Raw genomic sequence first — 19,816 nt, 5'->3', positions numbered from 1 at the left:
TAATAATATCAGGACAAATAGAGGAGATCATGTGCAAAGGTTTTGGCTGATTACATAATAGAATATGCCAGAAAGTAAAGCAAGTCAAGGCTGTCTTGGTATTTAAGGTCCTGTGAAAAAAGTGAACGGGGTTAGTCATGCCAGAACCAGGGCTGAGCTTGCCAAGTGCTTCTTTAAGTAACTTTTGCCAACATGACACTATCAATCAATCAAATGTTTATTACGGCTGACTGACCATTAAACAAAGCACAAAATATGAACCAGTACAAAAATCACAGCCTCAGTGGAACCCATTATTATTTAGGGCGACAAAACTAGGAGCTAACCATCACAGCAGGTCTAAGAAATACCACAGCATTCGGAGACATGGCCACCTGTTCAGTAACAGATTTATTGGATTCCTCAAGGAAGGCACTCAAAAGAGTCTCTAAGGCCGCCTCCTAATAAGGTGATACATTATGTGTTCTCTAACCCTTTGATAATGTCCACAGTAGGTGAACATGAGAGATTGTTTCAAGCTCCAAGTGGCTGCAAGGGCAGCACTGATCCGTGACACTAAATAAGGCATGGATGACACACTCAGCGCAACAAACGATGGTTAAGGAGTCTAATCTTAAGTAACTCAGTCCCTCTCTCATACCTTTTAACTATTTTCACCTGACATACAGTCTTTAAATCTTGTCGCTCAGCCGCTACCCCTCACAGAAAATTGCCATTATAATTTATATATTTCTGCCAGACTTCATGACATGCACACATGTAAATAACCCCAAGAACTTGTACTGAGGTCCCTCCTCCACCTATTACTCCACCTTACTTTCAGATTCAAAAAGTGACCACCAACACTGCCTCAAGAAGACTATTTAAACAAAATAAATGAGAAATGGTTGAGAAAAAGCAGCGATAAATGCAAGCCTACATGACCACAACATTGCCTCTTGCTGGTCTTTTTTGTTTTTCTTCTCTGCAAGGTTCAAATTCCTCCATATAATCTTTCTTCCTGGATACTACTGGAAAAGTGTAATGGTGGCTCTCATTACCGGAATTCTTGCTCAGTCAGGCTTTGGGACATGCTGACAAACTCAAGAGTCCTACTGATTCAGTATTCTTAAAGGGTCATCAGTTCCAGCATAAACAAGATCCACTTTTCTTTCTTTCCTGAAATTTTGTATGGTCAAAAGCAAAACAAACAAACAAACATACGCTGCATTGTTTCAAGCAGCATACATGTGGATAATTTTTAGATGAAGGTACCTATGAAAGCAACTGTAAGCATGAATATTTCCATGCACATCTGACCTCCGCAGATGATGATGGGCAGCAGGGGCAGCCCTCTGGCCATTCCCATTTGTTAGAGGGCAGAGCTGTGTATGCTACACAACATGCCATTGCCCCCTTAAACTAACCCATGGCCTAGGACAGTGGTATCTTTTCAAAGAGGAACACATTTGATGAAGTGAAGGGCCGTAAGGGCCGACCAAACGTGTTGACCTTTTTTTAGGGTTGAAGTTGTTTAGCTTTTTAAAGGATTGAAGTTGCTGAGGTTTCTTTAGGATTTTACCCCAGGAAATAAACTGCCATGGGGGCTGGATTAAACCAACCAGCAGCCCAGATTAGGGCCCCTGAGGCGGACTTTGGACAGGCCTGGCCTAGGGTATAGTGGAGGATGCCATCCCATTACAAATACTGAAGTAAGATTCAACTGACAAAAGCTTCTGTATATGAAATGGGGTGGTGAGCCCCATCTTGTCTTTTGCTTTAGGCAATAAAATATCTCATAGAAGACACAATGGATCCCTCTGTTCCTCAAATACTGATGCCTATTGCATCATGGGTATAGAGGAGACACCTTGATGCTGGGAACGGGGACGAACCCAATTAGGAGTTTCAAGGATGGTAAGTAAGGAAGTGTGTTAATCTGAGCAACATAAAACTGGTGTCATTATATTAGCTACTTTCAATGGATTTGAATAGAGAATCAAAATATCAAAGTTTGGAGGAGGTCAGTCATAATTATTAGGGATTTTTATGGTCTTGTTGACAAGAAAGCCAACAGTCAAATGACGTCATGGATGGATTCAGGCAGTGCCGAGTGCTGAATATCAGAGAAACCAAAATCTGCCCAGTTCTTTTATGAAATTCCTTTTTCTGTTCAAGGAAGCATGTGTTAGATCATTCTTCCTGCTCAGTGCCAAGTCTTTAACTCCAACTTGTGATTTTCATTTTTAAAGCCAGCAATGCCTCAGAAGATTTGCTTTAAGCACACAGATGACTTTTGTAACTGGAAAAATGCATTTCATTTTGTAAAAATGAAAACTTCTATGGTTGCTTTTAGATTTACGCTAGGTTTGTTGAATGAATGAATCAAGTATTCATTAATTTGCTTCTGACCCACTTTCCAAAGGACTATTGCCCCCTTTCTTACAAGTAACTACATACTATGTTGCTGGCTTTCCATCATTTCCCCAGATTGGTCAATAGGATTCATCATGGGTGGAACAAGAGATGTTATTTTATGGGGAAATGGTAACAAGACCTTGAAAAAACAAATTAATGATAAAAATGTGTTATTTCCTTTATAGATTTGTGAGAAAATTATTATCTTCCTCTAGAAATGGAATGGTAAGACGTCATCTTTAGAAAGTAATGTTTCTAACCTGGCAGGCACCTTTCTTAGTGGAATGAATTTTCCCTAGCTAAACTGCTACATCTGGGTGATCAGTGGGAGGGCAGAGGCTCTGGTCTGTGAATAACTTGACTGGGATCATCTCTCCCCACACCTCTTGACGAAGTTGGTATTTCCTGGTAAGGTGGAGGGAATGTTGAGCATAGACCTGGGCTCAAATTCGCTCTGAACCTTCAAGTTCACTGGTGGCCTTGAACCATTTCTCTGCCTAGTGTACCTCCCATGGTTGTTCTGAGGACAACATACTGTAAAAGCTGAGTATGTTGCTTGAGTTCTTGAGATAAGAGGCAGAACACAAAAGCGAAACACGTGAAGGCCCCTTCCTACAACTGGCTATTTTAAAAGAGTGCTATTTTGATCACATGCAAAATACTAGGAAAAGAGAATCAGCTATTATAATTTGTCGCAGTCAGGTGAAATCTACAGAGTTGCTTGCAAAGTTCTCCTGAGCCAGGCTCCGTTAAAAACCCGGAGTTTGTAAAAGCCAGCCTCAAATGCGAAGTGAGCTTTTAATTCTTGCTTCAATCCTTCTCCAGCTAGGATCAAAATCTGAGCTAGAGAAGAATTCCCAATTTCCCTTCCATACCAGCCCTTCACTGTCTCCCAAAGCCCTCCTTGTTTCTCATACATGACAATTCATAGCGGGAGAGAAAGGGTTGCTCCTTATTGCTCAGCCTCTTTGTCATGGCAAATGTCTGTAGGCTTCTGAAATTGTGCTATTGCTAAAACATCACATGAGAAGAAAAGAGGACAAATCTCCTTCCTCGTCCCACAATTGTGCCACTATTTACCTCACTGATCACCAAGGAAGAGAAAGCAAGGGTGTGTTTTAGAGTATGTGAAAGGCTGATGTGGAGTTCATTTTTTCAAGCTCATAAAATTGAGTTATCCCTGAGGGTTGGAGAGCTGTGTATGAGAGAAGATAATTTCTGAGTTAAATTCAATGACTATTTCAGAGTTAAATTTGAGGAGAGCAAGAGACAGCTTGCTATTCTGAACAGATTAGTTGAGCATTCCCTCTTATCCTACTTTGGATCCCAGGATCCACTTTATATACCAGCTTTATATTTAATTCCTTTTTTTTTTAACCCTGACTTGTTAATTATTTGCATGCTTGCTAGCCATGCACCCCTGCTGGGTCAAATCTAGTGCATCAGTTATAGATCTGTAGCATGATGATAAGAGAGGAAATAATAAAAAGCACAAACGTCAAAATCCTGTCTTGAATACCTGTGGTTCCTTCTGAAAAAGACATAAGATTTCAGGTAATTTTCCAGCTGTTTGGGCCCCAGGGGCCAACAGGCTCAGATACAAAGCTTTATACTGGTTGTCAGGCATCTTATTGTGAGCTTGGAAAGCCACAATTTCACCATGCCATGGAATTTGGGCGACCAAGCAGCTTGCTTTAGCAGCAAAATGGAATGCTGTTCAAAGAGAGAAGAGAGAGACAACTTGGAAACGTCTGATGCTGCTTGGCAACCAGTTTGAGATTGCTTTACTCAGTGAAATATGACTTGTCCTTTATCACCTAGCTGCTCATGGCCAAGTTTTCCTTCTGCATTTTACATCTTTCTTTGATTCACCCTGCCTGTTGTATCTTTGGATAATTTTCTCAACTCTCTCTCTCTCTCTCTCTCTCTCTCTCTCTCTCTCTCTCTCTCTCTGTGTGTGTGTGTGTGTGTGTAAGTAATATTCCTTGCTCTTTAGTTGTGTAGGTTTACATATAAATCAAGCCTTTCAGTGCCATAGAGGCTAAGAGGCTGAACCATGGAATAGGTAGTCTCTGCTTGAAGTCTTGCGTCTTACCAGGCGGCCTTAAACAAGCTGCTACTGTCTTAGCCATAGTCTCTAGTATGAGAATAATATGGGGACATAGGAAGCTGTCTTAGATCTGGCCTGACCATTATATCTAGCATTATATTGCCTACACCACAGGTAGCCAATGAGCCCTCTGGATGTATAGAACTACAACTCCAATCAGATTGGAATTCCGTTGGCCTCTAGATGTTGTGGGATGCTAACTGTCACCATCCTGCACCAGAATGGCCAATGGACAGGGTTGATGGTAGCTGGAATACAACAATAACTAGAGAGCCCCAGGCTCCTCATCCATGGTTAAAGATACTGTAAAGGTAAAGGGACCCCTGACCATTAGGTCCAGTCATGCCCGACTCTGGGGTTGCGGCGCTCATCTCGCTTTATTGGCTGAGGGAGCAGGCGTATAGCTTCCAGGTCATGTGGCCAGCATGACTAAGCCACTTCTGGTGAACCAGAACAGCACACGGAAACGCTGTTTACCTTCCTGCTGGAGCGGTACCTACTTATCTACTTGCACTTTGACGTGTTTTCGAACTGCTAGGTTGGCAGGAGCAGGGACCAAGCAACGGGAGCTCACCCCGTCGCGGGGATTCGAATTGCTAACATTCTGATCGGCAAGTCCTGGGCTCTGTGGTTTAACCCACAGCGCCACCCGCGTACCCCATCCATGGTTACAGCAAAGCAATTGGTTTGTTTTTTATTTAATATATTTATATGCTGCTTAATATTTTAAACCGTCCCTTAGCAGACAGAGTGCAACAGGTTTAACAATGAAACTGAGAAAATACAATTCCATGCAACTTCATATGAACCTACCTGGACCCTGAGATCAAAATCTGAGGTGGTTCTTCATGTGCCTCCTCCATGACAGAATCAGAGGGTGGCAACTCATAAGAATGGCATCAGAAGTGGTTTTATTAGATTAATTGCTGTATAGTGTGTCATCTGACACCTTAACTGTTGCTAATATTAACTATGGTTAGTTGAAACAAGACAGCTTCGTAAACTATGGTTTGGCTTATTTCAACTCACTAAAGTTAAGATTTACCACCGTTTGCCAGGATTCAGTCACTATGATAATTCATGATTAATCTAAAACAGAAGAGAAAGCTTTTGAACTCTTCCTTAAGGTCATACCACAGGAGGAAGCAGCAGGAGGAGGGGGAGCAAGCAAACCCAGGGGGAGGGTATGCGAATTCTCATAAACCCTATCTGAACCAGTCCAACGTCTCTGTACAAATCAGTGGCAAAACCTGGCAGGTATTAAATCTAAGCCATGCCTTAATTGTTAGGCCATATTTTCTATTGTAGCTTTAAACTTTCCAAAGTGCTTAAATGAAAATATAGTTAATATGTGAGACCGAGTTTTATCAACATTTTTACCTCACTGAAAAAGTGACCCCCATTTTCAGCAATCCTTGTCAGGGGGCACTAAAAATGGGTGGGGAGGGGAATGCCTGTGGGTTTTTAAAAAATGATTTTTTTTAAATTATTATTATTATTATTATTATTATTATTATTATTATTATTATTATACAAAAAACAACTCCATACATTAATGTTGCTTTTTTAAAAAAAGGAAACTTAATTCTTCCATTGTTTTAATTTCTTTCATTTACCTCATTGCTAAACTGTCCTTCATCCCACTGCAATCCCATGGGGGTTGAAACTCAGGTGTGTATGCACATCAATGAATGGCAATAGTTTCATTTCAAAACAATCTTTTGATGTGAATCAGCTCATCACAAATTTAATAGGGCTAAACTGTTCAGGAATCCCTGAATCTTTTCATGAAATTCCAATGGGGTAAGAAGGAGGAACTGATGGGCACTGGTGCCATTGTTGCAGTACTTGTCACTCCACACACACTGGGGACTGAACTCCTTCACCAGGGAGCCATACTTACTCATGTAGACTCAAAATGCAATCTAGAACTCTGGCCAGGGAGAATTCCCCTGCTCTTTGAAACACAGTCCTTTCAAGTAGAAGAAAAGAAATGGCTCAAAAGCAGCAGCAGTTCAGGGGAGCAATGGATGTGAGTGGAAAATATTGTTAAACAGTGGGAAGTGGGGTTTTTTTCTTTTCTTTTTTGCATTAAAAAAATACGGAGCACCATAAAATTTGCTGCAGTGCCACCTGAAATCTGATTGCAAGAGCCCTCTAAGAGAAGATCCATTTTTATTTCTAGCCCACCTTATCCCAAGACCTCTGGGTGGGTAATGATTTAGAAGCTATATATTAACAAAAGAAAGAAGCGTGTGCTGAAACCCTCACATCCTCAAGGGCTTAGTGCCATCTCATATTCTCAGTGTTATCAGAATGTGGTTCCTGCCAAGACCAGCTTTATCAGTAGAATGGGAGCAGATTGTCCAGTGTGCTTAATTAGTAGGTAGAATTCCGTCTCTCTTCGTTTTGACACCAGATACAATCATTTTCAGGATCTCTGCCTACCCTAGCAAAAAAATTATATTTGGGAGCTGAATTTTATGGTGTGTGGGGGGGGGGAGTGCAGATCAGTGATATTTCCATGGATGTTTTTATAAGTGGCGTGGGTCAGGAAATGGGGAGGAAAAGGCTACGATAAAGGAACCAGAAGAAAGAGTACCATATCCCATTTGCAATGTCAGGCACGCAGAGGGGAAAAGATAAAATTCCGCTTTCCTAAAGGTAGCCTTACTTGTACACTTGAAAAACCACAGTACTGGATTTTTCTCTCTCCAGTGGCTAGGATGTCTCTTTGTCAGCCAAATGATGGCCTTTCTCTAACCCTGAGCATGGACTGACTCAGATGGCAAAGTAAGGTCAACTGAATAAGCATTTCCTGAGCAGCTTGTTTTCCTTGGAGAACTTCCACCCAAGCAGTAACTACTGGACCTGACCTTACATGGAACATTAATTTTATAGCTGGCAGCCATAAGGTGATACACCCCCAACTGCAGGATTCCATCTAGTGGACAATGGACCTATGTCTACGTCACAACCTCTCCCCTCCCCAAAAAACCCAAACCCCTACCAACAAAATAAGCACTAATTAATGAGTACACTTGTTGGCATTGTTGGCAGAGAAGCTAAAGAACAAAATCAGCATGTAGAATGAACTGACATCTCGCCCCTAGAGATTGCCCCTCTGTGTCAGGGTTAAGGCTCATTGGTGGTATGGTGGGTAGAAGCTTGCACTGGCATTGCCCACAGCCCATGCAGCTAGAGATGCTCTGTGAAGAAACAGAGAACTTCAGTCTCCCGGACATTCAGTCCAGAAACTATTATGTCCATTGCAATGACTCAAAGTTCCCAAAGTTCTCAAAGTTGAACACTGGTAAAAAGATTGAATATCATGGCCGTCTATAGAGATAGAATGCGTATAGGTTTCATTCATATGTCAGTGGCTTGGTGCAGGGAAATCTGTGCCCTTCCCAATCTTCCTGGAATGCAACTCCCATCAAAGGAGGGAGAGAAATTTGATTGAGTTTGCATTTATAAGCAGGTCTATCAAATTTGCATGTGGCCCCGGAGGGTTGGGCTAGGATGAATGTGGCACTCAGGTGATTAATAATGAAATAAATTGTTAATATTTTAATCCCCAAAATGTGTGGAGTTTCAAAACAGGTGGTGTGGGGATGTACGGTATGTCTGAGTTATAATAGCATAGCAATCTCCAGTGCTTTTATTTTTCATCTAATATACGGTACACTTCAAAAGAGTACACAAGGGGAGTTGTAACTGTACAGTGCTACCTCTGGTTACGAACTTAATTTGTTCCAGAGGTCCATTCTTAATCTGAAACCGGTCTTATCCTGAGGCCCACTTTCGCTAATGGGGTCTCCTGCTGCACACACACCTCCGGCACACGATTTTCATTCTCATCCTGGGGCAAAGTTCGCAACCAGGAGCAGCTACTTCCGGGTTAGTGGAGTTCGTAACCCAAAGCGTTTGTAACCAGAAGCGTTCATAACCAGAGATACCACTGTACATCACACATAGGAATGAGGCTGCCATTGCTCTCTCTTTCTCTATTTGGGTACATTTACAGAAAGATTTCAGCACCCCAGGAGCACAAATCAAGTAACGTTTTTGTCTATTATCCCATAGCTAAGATTTCAAACCTTGTCACATTACTCATTTTGAGCCAGTAGTTCAACACTTAGTTTTGACTTACGTACTCATACTTAGCATACCAGTGATGTGAAATTGATTTAACTCGGCATCAGGAACACACCTTCTACCTTTTCAGTTATCACATTGATTCCTGTGGTGGCAACTGAGACAGATCTCAGAAGTGAGGCCAAACTGATTCCTGTGGTGGCAACTGAGACAGACCTCAGAAGTGAGGCCAAACATTATAAAGAACCCCCTAAAGTTAGACAAGAGTTTTCTATTTGGGTATTCTCCCTGAGAGTAAAATATCCATTGTTTGGGCTTCAGTTTTAACCTCCCCACAAAGAGTAATGCTTTTTTATTTCTAATGCAGTGGCGTGTGTGTGTGTGTGTGTGTGTCACAATCTTATCACAACCCACACCGTACATCTACAGCACTCTTATACAACTTTAACAGTCATGGCACCCTTCAAAGAAACCTGAAAAGTGCAGTTTGTGAAGTGTATCAACATCACAGAGCTATAAGTCCCAGAGTGCTTTAAATGCACGGCATGGATGTGACCCTTGTCCAACTCCCTGCTCAATGCCATATCCGCAATGCAGGATGCAACTACAATGCTTGTCCTGCCTCAGCTTAAATATTTCCAGCAAAGCAGAGCCCTTCACCTCCCAAGGCAGTCCACTGTTCCACTGTCAAATAACCCTTATCACTAGGAAGTCTCTTCTAATGTTTAATCCAAATCAGTTTCCTTGCCATTTCCACCAATGGGTTCAAGCCCAGCCCTCTGGAGCAACAGAGAGCAAATGAACAAAGAAATCGAGGAAAGCAGTGGAGACACAGGCTATATATGACTTTGCATATACACACTGCCTCCGGAATGGAAGCCTTGTGTGTGCTGCATTTACACTGTACCCTGACATATGTCGTAGCTTCCTAGCTGCTAAATATCACTACTCTGCAACTGATCAACTATTGATAACCAAGGGCAAATCCTTTTAATCAAAGACCGAAACTCTTATAGATATTAGCTGAATTCACCTTAAGGATCAGAGAGGAGAAGCCACTTAGCTACTCTAGTGCTCTTCTCCGGCCAAGCAATGGCCTTTATCCATGCAGTCACATGATCACCTAGCTTTCTAGAGGCCAATGCAGACATCTTCCTATCCCTGCTACCCAAACTTATTGAAGCCAAGGCAATAGCAAGGACTGATCAATGCAAAACACTCATCCCCTAGCAGTTGCTTTATGCAGTCATTTCCTGTCTTCCACACTTCCCACTTCAATAAACGTCAATTCATACAACCGCTCAGACCAGATGCTGTAGTAAAGCGAGTTCGGCAATGCAGCGTGGAACCCTCTTTGTCACTTGCTTAAAAGTGCTGTGCTGCACTTCTCAAGAGTTGCCAGATGCAACATGTTCTACTGGAGGTGGGGGTAGGGTGGGGGTGGGAATCCTAGCAAATACAACAGGAGGATGAGGGAAATAATTGTGTTGAAGGTTGCTGGGCAGTGCCAGATTTACGTATAAGCTAAACAAGCTATAGCTTAGGGCCCCACTCTCTTGGGGCCCCCCAAAAAATGTAAAGAAAAACACCGTATTAATTGTATTTCAGTTCAACAATTACTTTGATAAAATACATATTTTGTTATGTGCAAATGGCTTTAGGTCCATTAGGTCCATAAATTACCATATAGCTTATATTCAACACAAAAAAGCAACAATTTGTTGTTGACGAAGGACAGCTGGACATATAAAGGGCCCCATTACCTTCAGTAGCTCATCAAACCTAAATCCAGCCCTGTTGCTGGGAGTGGAGGGCAGAGGGAAGATGCTGAACTTAGACCAAATATTGTGCTTTGCTTGACCTTTGGATTTTGAAGAGCTCTGGGGTTCAGTAGAGTAAGCCACATTTTGTGCGTGGTTTGCTAGAACTATGCACACGCAAGCCTCAAATAACTGTATCCCCATGAAAAACGAAGGGAGAGGGGATTAGAACTGATTGTATGAGGGAAATGGTAGCAAATGTTCAAACTTACTGAAATAAAATCCTCTTTCTCCGCAGACAAATTGAAGAGCATCAACCAGCTCAGCACCACAAAGTGTCTCCGGGGCAGCAGCAGCAGAGGAGCTGGTTAATGTAAGCAAACACAGGCCAAAGTAGAAGAGATGAATGTAGGACACAGTGTGCATCTTCACCTGCCAAAGAAGTAAAAGAGAGAGAGAGACTGCATCAGAGTTTCCCAGTAAAATCCTGAAGCATGGCCTGTTTGGCCTGTTTTGGGAAATTTCCCATTCTGCTTCACCCACCAGGTCCACACTGTTCCTCTCCCACCTCCTATTTACTGTGAGAGTTGGTTGCCATGTACCATGTGTTAGGAGGACCCCTGGTGCTTTTGACAAAAGTGAACTTTAAAGCAAATTTGGCACAGGGAAAACTTAGAGATTTGATAAGAGCATTAGCATTAGAGAGCCAGTGTGGTGCAGCAGTTAGAGTGTCAGACCAGGACCTGGGAGACCAGGGTTCAAATCCCCACTTGACCATGAAGCTTACAGGGTGACCTTGGCCCAGTCACTGACACTCAGCCTGATCTACGTCACAGGGTTGTGGTGGGGATTACATGAGGAGAGGGGCAACCATGTACGCCACCTTGGAGAAAAAGTGGGATATAAACGCAACAAATTCATAAAATAAATTCATCAATGGGTCTCACACAGTCTGGAACATCACTAGATTTCTCCTGAAGTGACATTAAAAGTGAATTCAGAAGCATTTGGCCTCAGATGATAACATCTGGGGAATTTCAAGGGCCCAGAGTTTTGGTAGACTAGAGCACTGGTGGAGAACCTCTGACCTGGGGGTTGAACGTGGCCCTCAAGGCATCTCTATCTGGCCCTCAGGAGTGCCCCAAGGCCACATCCCATAGCCATCCTGCTCCATGATCTGAATGCTTTTGCCTGGGTAGAATGTATCCTTAGAAGGTCCCCTAGAAGGTTGCCTAGGAGGAAATGTGGCCCTTCGGCTGAAAAAGGTCCCTGCTGACCTGATAGTAGAGGAATTTCTATGTGTAGGGTGCATTTTTACCAAGTGCATATGTTGTTCCCATAATCACAGAGTACATGTCCAATAATTTCTGCTTGGTAGGCAATTTTTGCTGGGGTGATTCTTTCCCCAATGCAACAGCTACCGGATAGTTGGAACCCCCAGTCTACTGTGGCTGATAGTGAGAACCCACTACACACTTGGTGTCCTGGACCAATTTCTGTGTTGTTGGATACACAAGCCTGGTTCCATAGACAAGATAGCACACAGCAGGGGCTACAAGCTTCAGTAGATTAAAATCCTTCCTTACTTCCCATCACGTTAATTGATGGGGCTAAGAATAAGACTTAGGATCCATGCAGAGGGAATATCAAGATGCTGGTCTGATTAAAGAGATGCATTTTCTTTTCATCTTATACCACAGCAAGAAGCTGGTTCAGCTTTCAGGGCACCACCACCACTACAGGAGCAATGGAAAGAGACATTGCTGGTTTCTGGGGTGAGAACACCTGCATAACATGCTTGCAATTATGTTCTGTGCAGTCATGTTTTATGTTCTGGGTGAACCCTTAAAACATATTGTATGAGAATGCAGATGCTGGCAGGCCAAAGGTGTAACGAAGGTGGGAGAAGGACATGGACTTCCAGGCCTAATCTTTCCTTCAGTGGCCCATTTCTGACTAATAGCTGGGAATGGCTGAGGATTTATTGCATTCAGTCCATCACCACATTTCCTTATTGGCCAATCAGATGTCTCTGGGAAGCCCAGAGACAGGTTATAGGAACATAGAATATAGGAACATAGGAAACTGCCTTACACAGTCAGACCATTGGAGCATCTAGCTTAGTATTGTTTACACCAGTCTTCTCCAACCTTGGGTCCCCAGATGTTGATTCAGACTTGTTAGAGTTGCATCCAAGATAGCTCACATTATATTGAAACGGAGACTATGGCTGCATTCACATGGCGGTTCCATTTTCATGACTTTTCCCTAAGTGTTAAGTTCCTCATCATAGTTCAGATTTCACACAATGTAAAAGCCACTTCTGGGACTATAGTGTAATATAGTCCAAGTTCAATACTCTTTTCCTTATTATTTGCTTCCAGAAAAATAATAATCTGTTTATAACTAGTATGGAAATGAGTGCTAAACTTGCACTATATTCCACTATAGTTCTGGAAGTGGTTTTTACAGCATGCGAAAGCTCAAATGTAATGTGGACATTAACAGGGGAAAGTCATGAAAATGGAATAAACTGCAATGCGAATGCAGCGTAAATGTGACAATGTTAAGTTATACAAAAACCCTTGCTTTCCTTCACAATAAGGAAATATCTTCTAAGGTCCTAGGATAAGTAATGTTTGGGGCAATGAGTCTTCCTGCCTGCCTGATCAGTTTTTCAGCATTGTCCAGTTGTGTGGCTTGTATAGAATCAGAAAACCTAATTCTGCACCCACCAGGGTTTAACTTGAGCCAAACCTTGTTTACGGGTTCAGTCACAGAAGCTACTTTCAAATATAGGGCTCATCCCGGGAACATGTGAAGTCATTAAGCCCTTTCTGTCTCTGGGGCAGGAGAGGGGGTTGCGGTCTGGCCCCTCCCCCCCCTTCTACGCGGGGGCTGTAGTAGCCCCCGCGAGAGGTGAGGGAATCCCTGGGCATTAACAGGGAACCACTGAACATGTGTTGGGTGCATTTCGTTCTTCCCTGAGCAACTGCATTTTGCCCACACATATCTGGGATTGGTGGGGGAAAGGCACAGAGAGCCCAGGGCTTCCAGATAGAGGCCTGGACTCAAGCCTCCCTTGATTTGAAATGGACATTCTCCCACCATGTGTGAGACAACCAGGGGAGGGATCAAGCCAAGCCACATCCCATGCAGTCAAAGGTCATGCAGATCAATCCTCTGAGGGAAGTTGTAGGGTGGGGAGGGGTAGAAAAACACGGAAAACATCCAGAGTCCAAAGTCTCTAAAGGCTTTCCAGTCCCTTTGTTATGAAGACTGTTCCTGAAAGTGTAGGGAAAAGAGAGTTGCCAGATTCAACAGAAGACAAAGCTTCTCTAACCACTGTAACTCACAGAGTTGCCTCTGCCTCCCCCCCAAATGCTCTCTTTTGCATAACAGTTAAAAGCACAGGAGCCCTACCCTGAGTATCTTATTGATCCTGGCAGCTAATAGGTAAACCCAGGCAGTGTTACAGTTGTCAGTTTGCAGAGGGTTTAAATCAACAGATATAGTATGGTTCAACTGCAAAGGGCAAGGCCAAATGGATTGGGTGTGGTCCAGCTACCAAAGCAGCTCTAAACCCTTGTATAAATGCTGTTTAAATTAGGATTAGCAGCTGCTTTGTGTTACTGAAGCAGCACAAAGCAGCTGCAGTGAACTGATCTCTCCTGGACATCAGTGACAATTTAGTCACATTCTTCCCCAGAACGTTTGAAGGACCAGGCGGAAATGGCAAACACAAGCACCATCAAAGCACAAAAGCACTTCTTATGTTTTGTTAGATTCAGAAGCAATTGGGAATACCTAAACACCTGCTAGATAGGAATTCTGAAATACAGCTGGGACCGGTTCTAGTGAGCTGCTAATTACTTCTTCCAGGACACTCCATTCTGAATCTCCTTGGTTTTCTCCATTTCCCTGCAACAGATGCTCAACATTTTCTGGCTACTGAGAATGGAGAGGAGCTATGATAATCATCTTCAAATATCTAATGGGCTGTCACATGGAGGATGGGGCAAGCTTGTTTTCTCCTGGTCTGCAAGCTAGGACTCAAACCAGTGGATTCAAGTTGCAAGAAAGGATATTGCAACTAAACTTCAGGAAGAACTTTCTGACAGTAAGAGCTGTTTGACAGTGGAACAGACTCCCATGAGAGGTGGTTGTCATTCCTTCCTTGGAAGTTTTAAAGCAGAAGTTGGATGGCCACCTGTTATGTATGATCTAGTTGATATTCCTGCATTGCAGGGGGTTGGACTAGATGATTCTTGGGATCCCTTCCAAGTCACCAATTCTGTGATTCTCCACCCCCAACCCACTCACACTGATACCTCCATCTTGTTTCTCAGCTCTGTTTTGGCCACATTACCATCATGATCCTTTGTTATATTGAGTAATCCTTCATATATAAGACATTTCTCAACTCCCCCCCCCCCCCCAGGACTGTATCATACCCCAACATGACCAAAACCCCAGATCCAGAAGAGCCTATGCAAATAGGAAAAGGGGATATTCTCAATGGCTGGGTTCACCATGGTTGTAAAGCAGGTTTGGTCTCAGTAGTGTCCTTTTTCAGTTTGCCCCATATGGCTGCCATTCACTCTCATTGGAAAAGTACATGGCAACCTTATTCTGTAAGGCATGACTGGAGAACCTGTGGTCCTCCACCAAGCATGGCCAACAGACACTGCTAGCATAAGGGCAGAATCTACCCTTGGCAACACCTGGACTGGTCCTACCATTCAGGGAGCTCATGGTTAATACAGAGCGAGTGAGGATCCATTGCCCCTGCACAGGTCCTTGCTCTTTGCAAGCCAACACTCTATGCCCACCTATGACTGGTGGGTTAATTGCTAGTTTGTATTAAAACAGCTAGTATAGAAGCTGGAACCATCACTTTCATTCATCATAATGACATCGATACAATGAAAACATCCAACACAAAGACCAAAATGAGATACACCAAGGAGTGATTGGGAAATACCCCTTCTTCGCATTTGCAACATGAGTCCTCCCTCAGCTTTGTAACATTAAAAAATAAATTGGCAAAACAAAAGAAAAACCCTGAATGCATGAACACGACAGTAAAGCCCCTCTGTATTTCATTCTTAAAGCTCCGAAGAGGTTATGTTTTAATAATATCACTTCCTCTGTTCAATGATATCTTAAAAGCTGTTGCGTGCAGAGGTAAATCACCTGCTGACTTTGTGCTCTTGCTTCCAAGGATGCAGTTCAAAGAGCTCTTCCATCATGGTCTCAACGGAATGGCATTATGTATCTGTCTAAGAACACTGTGTGTTTAGCAGGGTGTTCTTAATTCACATCTGGCCTTGCCTCAAACATAAGCCTCATTCAGCAATGTTATATTTTTTAAAGACTTTTCAGGAGAGTTACGTTGTAAGTGAAATATCAGTTCTGGGACAAGATACAGGGTCTCCATGTTCCCCCCCTTCTTTAGTGCAAGCCAAGAATATGACACAATGCAATTGCCAAGAGTTTCAACACTCCCCCACCCTGACAAATTATAAAACAATCAATGACTTGGAGGAAAGGGATGGATTCATATGCTCCTAGGCCAAATGGACCTATGGACCTAGCTCTGAAAAACATAAAATTGTCCCTTAAAAGATTATTCAGGAATCTGACAGAAATAATGCTCTCTTTTGTACCTTTCCTGTTCTTTTTCATTTAGATGGGGATGGTGGGATTCATAAGAAAATACTTACGATGATCTAACAATTTGGCCGCTGGTCTTTTCAATAGGTCGGGGTGTGTCCAATTTATTGTATGTCCAAATTGAATGGGAAACAGAGGCCTTTAAAAGCACGCACTGCCATGTGGGTGGAGTTTTATCGAAGCATCTGATTACATTTGGACTCTGAGTCTGACTCAGGACAGTGCAAGGCAGGCTAAACACCCCTATAATGAATGACCAATTGTGTTTACAGCTGGGATTTTCACGAATCTCTCCTTCAGGAGAAGATCCAGTGTCTACTACATGTGGAGAGCGGCGGTCCAAAACAGTGGCACTTAAGGAAGCCAACAGATGGCTTGCTCCATGGCTTTTACACCTTCCTTGCCCTTCCGCAACTCCTCCCATTCAACAAGCTTTAAATCAAGCAGCACATATGAATGTTCCAGCGAAATTTGGGTGAGCGCTGATTCGTCTAAACGGATGACGCTTCCAATTGACTGAAAACATTTCTCAGAGACACAGCAGTGGCAGCAGGGATGCCACAGATTAAAATGCATTCATTTGTATGTTTCCGAACTTGTCTGGCTGCCCCAAGAACCAAGTATCAGCCTATGCTAAGTAAATACACACGCAAACTGCCCTACTTTCAAAGACAGCACCACAAATCATCAATCTGTTACTAGACACATCTTGTGATATAGAAATAACCTAACACAATGGATGCAATCAAAGTAATGCAGTGGAAGATTTAAACGAGAGGTCTATACGGATGGTTTTCCCAACCGACAATCACAAGTCACACAGCCTCTAGTTCCAGTGGAAAGGGATTAGCAAAATCAGTGCAGACAGCAGAATGTAAAGGAAAGTTGGGGGTAGACCCCCATGCTTCTAGCTCATATGAAAGGGTCTAGCAGAATCCAGAATGTTGGGGAAAGCACCTATACAATATACTGCTTATCTTTTTCTGAAGATGCCTTTTACCCTTCTTAGAACTTCTGGACTAAAACTGCAGTCCTTCTTAGACTCACTAGGGAGTAAGTCCCTTAGAGCTTAGTCAGATGTGGTTCTCACTTAGCATGTTTAGGTCATGCACACCAAACTGGCAGAAGCTGTCTTCACTTATAAATTGGGATAGCTCAGTTGATTTCAGTAGACCATGGCTAAATGACAGCAATTTGGAATCTGTAGTATATTGGAATACACACACACACACACACACACACACACACACACACAACCTCAGTACTTTAATTCCAACTCTTCAGTAAACTGAGCAAAGGATGCACATAGTTGTGGAGTTGTAACTCTGACTCTCCAATGGCTACTGAATTCAGCAAGATTTGCATTGCATTCTGTTTGCTTCTACTGTTACAAAATTCCCCCATCTTAAAATGAAATGGATAAATCCTACTTAGATAATTAAAAAAACAAAACTAAATTGGCACCTACTGCTTTAGAGACTGTGTCAGCTGTACAAAATCCTGCTACAAATGGAAAAACAAAACAAAAAAAAATTGTTCTTGAAGGATATAATCTTGCTGAGAATGGAAACTTGAGTGAAGGCCAGCTGAGAGAAACAGAGGTCAGTGCATCTACTGAAGCCAAAATTAACCTTAAAAGCTTTTTATGTTGTTAAGGAGCAATGACTAGTAATATGGTATAAAAATTCCATCTCCAACTTTGTCTGACAAAAGCTTCTTTGCAGAGTGCAAAATAAAGCTTGACATGAAGATATCTCTACTTTCCTTAATGCAGAATAACTTAATCTTATCATCAATCTGCATAGCCAGCAAAAGCTGTACATGGTTTCTGTTTTAGAAAAGGAAAAACAAACTTAATGTTGACTTAACAGGAAAGCATTAAAAAGAAGTAAGTGTACAACACTGTCAGAAAACAGCTGTACGTTCAATGTTAATTCTGTGCATATAGCAGTCTTACAGAAGTGAACCAGCTACCTGCTGTCAAATGACTATCACAATGTCAGCATTTGCACCTGCAGAGAAACTTTAAAATTTCTTGCTCCATGCTAGCAGCACTAGCTACAGAAAATGATGTTAGTAGAAATTTCAGATATGACAACCTAGCCAGGATTTTGCAAAAAAAGTTTCCCCAACACAAGCTGAATTCCTAAGTACCTGCAATAGCTTTACCTCCTCAGTTACCTAGCTGTGTTCAGAACAACCATCACATGCAGTCATTCTTCAGCTCTGCTAAAACTGTCTGTTCAGCAGTTTAGAAATAAAATTCCCAGTACAGAAATAATGACACTGAAAAAAAGTGCATATAACACTCTTCTAAGCAGAATCAGATTACACACAATATAATCATAATATTTCCTTTAAAAAGAAAAATCAAATAGGAAGAAAGATTTACCTTCAAGAAATCACAAAAGCAGCACTTAAATAATTGTGTTGAAAGACTGTTGATTTTTTCCATTGCTTCTTAAGTGCAAACTCTGGAAATGAATTGGTTAGCAGTAATAATGAGGTGGGGGAGGGAAAAAAAAGGGAAGAAAAGAAATCCAGAGAGAGGTGAGATGTTGAGAGCAATGTCACATTTCAATATTGAGGACTTTTATTCCATTGCGCAGGCTCTATCTGCACTGATTTTAGCAGTGACAGTGAGATTTAGCAAACAGAAGAGGGATTTAGAGAAAATCCTCACATTTATCTACATTACACAGACACTGTAGACAGGAAACAGCTGGGGGAACATTTGCCTTCTCTCTCTCTCCCTCTCCCTCTTCTGGCAGAGTTACTGAGTAAGGACTTTTTTGGGCATGGTGACAAATAACATCATACCTTTGCATTCTGAAACTGGAGCACTGGAGCATGTTCTCTCCCCCCCCCCTTAGAAGAATGTACATTAGCAAAGGGCAGGGGGAGGAGGAAAAACAGTTTAAGAAGTCAAAGAAACTGAAGCTGCAATGGGAAATGAAATGTATGAATGGTCACGTTTCAGCCGGCTTCACACACAGCCAGAGATCAGCTGTCATTTACCTTTCAGCTGTACGAAATGAGAAGCTGGATGCATCTACGCACACTTGAGCCCACCATCAAAACAAGCTCCTGCTAACATTAACTCTGAAATCACAAGTTTGCAGACTGATCTGTCATAGAATGCTTGATTGGAGGCTTTCTAACTTTTATTAAATCACATGAAATCACATTGCAATCTGCCCTACCTTACAGGCTAATGTGATTTCCTATCCTCTCTGACTATAGCAAAGAGCACTTCCATTTCTTTTAGTGGCTGCCTCGTGGGATTTTGTTTATTCTGTTTGTAAAAAAAAAAGAAAGTAATAGAGTGTTGAAGGGGTGCTTGGGAAAAGGGGTGCTTTGTTTACCAAATCATAAAATTTGGGTAAGTGTAAATTCTGAAGTGTTGTGAATTTGATAGATTCTGCTTAAAATGCAAACTGAATCAAATTTCTCTCCTAGGTAGATGATGGCAAAAAACTCTGGCTACGATTTTGCTGGAGGTGCTGCTGTCAAGGCGGGTGTCAGGAGCAAGCCAGTAATAACTCACAAGATGTCAGTGATGTTAACTCTTTATTCACGTAAACCAAATAGCTCATGCCTAGTGATCTCAACAACTCTTCCCAGTAGGTCTTGCCCCAATGAGGCAGTTGCGAGGAATGAATGGCTCCGCCTTCCCACTATTCTCTAAGCCCCCCCCCCCAGTCCTTCCCCAGCAACCTGAGGCTCCTCCTTCTTGTCTCTCTTTGCTCCACCCTTTTCATTCCTCTTTGTGTTC

General features: G+C 42.4%; 1 protein-coding gene across 2 annotated transcripts in view; it reads right to left on the bottom strand.

The window, feature by feature from the left end:
- IGF1 (insulin like growth factor 1) overlaps positions 1-18,784 on the bottom strand; it is a 62,209-nt gene extending 43,425 nt beyond the window's left edge. The window contains exons 1-2 of one of the 2 annotated variants that reach the window (XM_028747269.2): positions 18,434-18,784; positions 10,638-10,797 (exon numbers count right to left, since the gene is read on the bottom strand). In XM_028747269.2, coding sequence (XP_028603102.1) covers positions 10,638-10,797; positions 18,434-18,496 — 223 coding nt within the window. In that variant the 5' untranslated portion in view covers positions 18,497-18,784. Of the gene's footprint in view, positions 1-10,637; positions 10,798-16,091; positions 16,193-18,433 lie in introns of those variants that run through there. The other variant, XM_077935046.1, reaches the window with a different exon arrangement.
- Positions 18,785-19,816: the final 1,032 nt, after the last annotated feature.

Source organism: Podarcis muralis, chromosome 10 (assembly GCF_964188315.1).
Source record: "Podarcis muralis chromosome 10, rPodMur119.hap1.1, whole genome shotgun sequence".
Lineage (NCBI taxonomy): Eukaryota > Metazoa > Chordata > Lepidosauria > Squamata > Lacertidae > Podarcis > Podarcis muralis.
Note: the sequence above shows the minus strand (reverse complement) of the source record. Positions and strands in the feature narration are given on the sequence as shown.